Consider the following 4,546-nt stretch of genomic DNA (forward strand, 5'->3'; position numbering starts at 1 on the left):
ACATATAGTATATATAAATAATTTCTTAATATTACTAATATATGTAAACATATATATATATATATATATATATATACATATACATACATATATATATATATATATATAATTGTAATTTTTTTCAAGGAAAATGAACAAAAAAAATATTTACATATTTTTAAATAGAAATGAATGTTGCTGCAAAATTCGATGTATAAGAATGAAAAAAATATAAAATATAAAATTTAGAAAAATAAAATTTCAAAATATTTTATACAATTTTTCCTATACAAGGAATATAATTTTTTTGTGTAGGATTATATAAGAAATATTTATTATTATACAAAGTTTATTATCACAGAACAGAGGGAGATAAAATTTTATTAACTCCCAAAATTTTGTCATCGTGAGCTGCCTGATCCTGAATAATTTTTGCATATTTTTCATTATCCTGTAAATCCTCTTCAGCCAGCATTTCCTGCATTCTCTGTTTATATCTAAAATTTTCTAAACTTATACGAATGATCTTAAAAAATAATATTGAATTTATATATAAATATACTTACATTTCACTATCAGGATTATTTTCTTGATTTCTGCATTTATCTAATTTCTTCTCTAAAGCTTTGACTGCTTCTCGTGAAGGTGGTTCTACACATTTAGCCATCGAACGTATTTCTATAAGAATTGATTTGTAATTATAAATAACTTATACTGTTAGAATATATACAAATATCATGCAATACATATATAATTACTTCGCACAGCTTCTATAATCCCACCCAATTGTTCTCTCGAAAAAAGTATATCAGTAACATAATTGTCTAAGTTTGCAGAAGCTCTGGATGCTGCATGTAAAGTCGCAGCCAACGCAACTTGACTTGGGGCATAAAGAAGAACACTGTCTGTCAGAAAAACTCTTTCCAAGAATTCATCTATATGTTGCCTTAATTTTTCAGGATTTTCCAAAGATGTATACCTTGTCTATAAAAACATAATATATTTATTTCTGTCATACATAGGAAAACATACATCAATAATATCCTTATATCAAAACCTTTATGTCAATCATCAATCCTTCCACAGGTCTAAATGGATTATGAACAGTAAGATTATAATTCAACTGTTGCATGAGGAGTAATTCATTATTAAGAATTATGTCAGATGCTTTTTCTCTATCTCCCTTAATATTTGCTACAAATTGAGATATAGAGACATTAAATTCTTCAACCTAAAATAAAGTATTTTTCATGTGAAAAGACTGAAATTACAAATGACCATGAAAAAAAATATACCAAGGAGATTAATAATTACTTTGCATGCTAGATAAACACAAGTGACCAAAATCTCTTTTGGATGATAATCCATCACACTGTTTCTGAGATAAAATCTTTTAAAGTAATGTAAGGCAGTGGCGACAGTAGCACGAGGCATCGGTGGATTGAATCGACGACAGAAGTCTCTTAATTGTAATTCATAAAAACGGAGTAATGTACGCTCTTCTGAATGCGAGAGAAAATATTCCTCCTTTTCTTCTGGCTGTGTTATAATTAAACTAATTAAACTAATTAAACTTGTAATTATAGCATTTATTACTATACTTTAATTGTATTATTATTTTAATCAATTTATCATTAAAGAGATATTTAGGAAAAGTGTAGCAAATTGTATTATATTAATAATAAGCAATATTTTATACATATATATATATATATATATATATATATATATGTTTATTTGTGCCTACATAACCTAGAATTCATCGACAGTATTTGGTCTCGGTAATCACAAGTACAACAGAAATAGGTTCGCAGATATTGTTGTTTGAAAAAACGACAGTTCTAAGGGAGTAGTTTTGAAAAAATAGACTCACAGTCATATTTGCACCATGCTTTGCGATAAAATCAGCATTAGTTTTCTCCCTCAACATGGTTAAATCGCTTTCATCGCTAAACATCCAATATTTTCTTTGCGAGCTACATGGAAACATCTTGGCGATGCGAGTAATAAAAAAGAAAAAATAAAACAAATGCGAATTGCGATCAATTATTGGAATTGTAACACACGAATTTAACACTCTTCAACTGTAAATATAAACTAAAGAATCAGGCAAGCAACTCCACCATGCGGCAACTGTCAAATTTAAATGGAAGCGTAAAGATTAAAATTTGATTCTAATTTTTGTTTAAATATAATAACAATCTATACATTTCATTAATTTTATATATATATATGCAATTAATTGAAATATCTTGATTGCAAAATAAAATAAAATAACAAAAGCATTATTATTTGCTCGATAGATACTATTTTCTGACAGAAACAAGTTCAAGAGATCTGTTCTAGAGTGCAGCATGAGTCATATTTTCGAGCTTCTGATCGAACTTGTGTGCCTTATTTAATTATTTTCATCTTTTTATCATTGAATTTTTGTGTGAAAAGTATTGTATAATATTTGCATTCAAATTTTTATAGTTAAAATTATAGATACATAAAATTATTCTCCATAAAAATACATATAATTGTTAGATTAAAAAAAAATTGTTTTTATTTTTTGTTACATTTATTGCATTTCTTATTATGTTTTTCAATGGATTTTTATTGCATTTTTTATTGTATTTGGAATTTTACGATTTACATGTAGAATTCATTAAATGTCAAAATAACAATTAATCATTACGTATAATTTTGTTACGCAATTTTTGAAAATAAGAAAATAGATTATTATAGTTTAAGATATTTTTGTGTTTATATATTAATTTGTAGCTATTTTACTGAATACAAAAAAGCAAAATTAACTTTTTTAACAATAGAAATCGTATTTTTTTAACATTATAAAAATTCTAATCATTAATATTACTGATTAAAAGCTATAATAACAATACTAATCCATAACAAAAGTAGTCAGTAGTCATCTAAACGGTCTAAATCCTAGTAAGAAATGACAGTGGAATCGAGTCAAAATCATCGAATTGACATCAAATTGATGTCGAGCCAGTCGCAACACACATTAGAAAAGGATTGCTGTGTTTTCTGGCAACCGGTACGTTGCGGGTAATAAACAAGATCACGGGACCGGGGGTCCCGATGGCGGGGCATGAAGGTAAGGGATGAAGGGAGGAGACGGGAGGAGATTTTAATATGGACGCCCCCGCAAGCGGTTGTGCGTCCGATCTGAGTAGGCGTTCCTACGACCCTTTGTCAACCGACAACGCCGCTGCATCTTATCGCGCGATCGTATATCGGGGATCTCCCCATTCCGCCACGTTCGGCCCTCGAGGCCATCGCTGTCGCTGCCGCTTGTTCAAGCGAAGAGACGGGCTCCTTCCTCCCGTTACATCGACGGTTATAATTCTCTGCGTCGTTTTTTCCACGTTGGTTTACGTCGCCGCAACTTCGTCATCGCCGTTTCACATCGCGATCTGGCCCGCCGATCGTCTGGTATCGCAGTCGCCATCCCGCATCGATCAGAGATGGAAACTGGTTCAGATACCCACATTTACATACGAGGATACGATACGCGTGGATAGAGGCGCAAGTCTGATTTATGATATTCGATATTTTTCGAACAGTTAATTGTATTCGGCAGCGGCAATAAATCGGTTAATATTTATGGATTCGACTACCTGTGAATATCGATGATTTATGTTTAATTAGAGATAGGAGAAATTACAGTCTTTCCACTTTTATGCATGCGATATAACAGATAGAATACATCTCAGACTTTTATCTTCTCTTATAATTGATAAATATTATTTTCTTTGATATGTTTTTATTGTAAAAAATCAAGTTTTTTAATAATGACGTATTAAATCAAAAATAAAAAAATTTTACAGATTCCACATTATAACGTTTAAATTTATGTGTGTAAAATTTGAGCACCATTCTCTTATTTAAAAGTTCTTTAATTTTTTTGTTAATTTTGATTTTTATGTAAAATTGCTTTTTGAAATTTATTTGCAAATTTGATGAGGAAGTTAAGAATTAAATTATAATTGTTAATACTAATCGAACAATAATAAATATTCGTGCTAATGTTGGATCCAATTATTCGTTTAAAAATTATTGATCTAAAACTACAGAGAAAAATATAGTCATTTTGCTGCATAAAATCATTGATGTAAGCCAAATTATTCTTTGTTTTATTTTTTATAATTGATTTCAGAGCGTATTCACGGATTAACATCATTAACATTTTTGAATGATATTGACTAGTATTAGCTTATTTTAGTTGATTGTTTGATACTTTTAGATGGTTGTATAGCTAAAAGATATTGTACAGCCAAAACATCCTTAAATATTTATGGAAATTGGTTGCTTCATTTTTTTACGGTGCATCGATCGTTTTTCTAACATTGTAGTACACAACTGCGATTTATGTCAAGGGCTCCTGCACTATTGATTCAATGTATCACCGACATTCAACGGTAACACTAAACACTCTCTCTCTCTCTCTCTCTCTCTCTCTCTCTCTACTCTATCTACGTACTATCACTCGGTTACGTACTTACTACCTTAACTTCTTACCTCTACTTCTCTCTACNCTCTCNCTACTCTACTACGTCTA

At 29.9% G+C, this 4,546-nt stretch overlaps 1 protein-coding gene across 1 annotated transcript; it reads right to left on the reverse strand.

Annotated features, from left to right (window-relative positions):
• Positions 1-334: 334 nt before the first annotated feature.
• On the reverse strand, positions 335-1,969 carry LOC105618466 (cyclin-H). Its single transcript, XM_012200001.1, has 6 exons — positions 1,853-1,969; positions 1,294-1,518; positions 1,037-1,210; positions 738-963; positions 546-657; positions 335-476 (listed from the first exon to the last, which is right to left on the reverse strand). Exons 1-6 carry the CDS (start codon positions 1,967-1,969, stop codon positions 335-337), a joined length of 996 nt encoding a protein of 331 aa, XP_012055391.1.
• Between the last annotated feature and the right edge of the window lie 2,577 nt (positions 1,970-4,546).

The sequence above is a fragment of the Atta cephalotes genome, assembly GCF_000143395.1.
Source record: "Atta cephalotes unplaced genomic scaffold scaffold00017, whole genome shotgun sequence".
Classification (NCBI taxonomy): domain Eukaryota; kingdom Metazoa; phylum Arthropoda; class Insecta; order Hymenoptera; family Formicidae; genus Atta; species Atta cephalotes.

Coding starts and splice junctions, on each gene's coding strand:
- LOC105618466 (XM_012200001.1), bottom strand. CDS start 1,969: ATGTTTCCATGTAGCTCGCAAAGAAAATATTGGATGTTTAGCGATGAA. Junction 1,519..1,852: donor AGCATGGTGCAAATATGACT/GTGAGTCTATTT, acceptor ATTATAACACAG/CCAGAAGAAAAGGAGGAATA. Junction 658..737: donor GATTATAGAAGCTGTGCGAA/GTAATTATATAT, acceptor CAATTCTTATAG/AAATACGTTCGATGGCTAAA.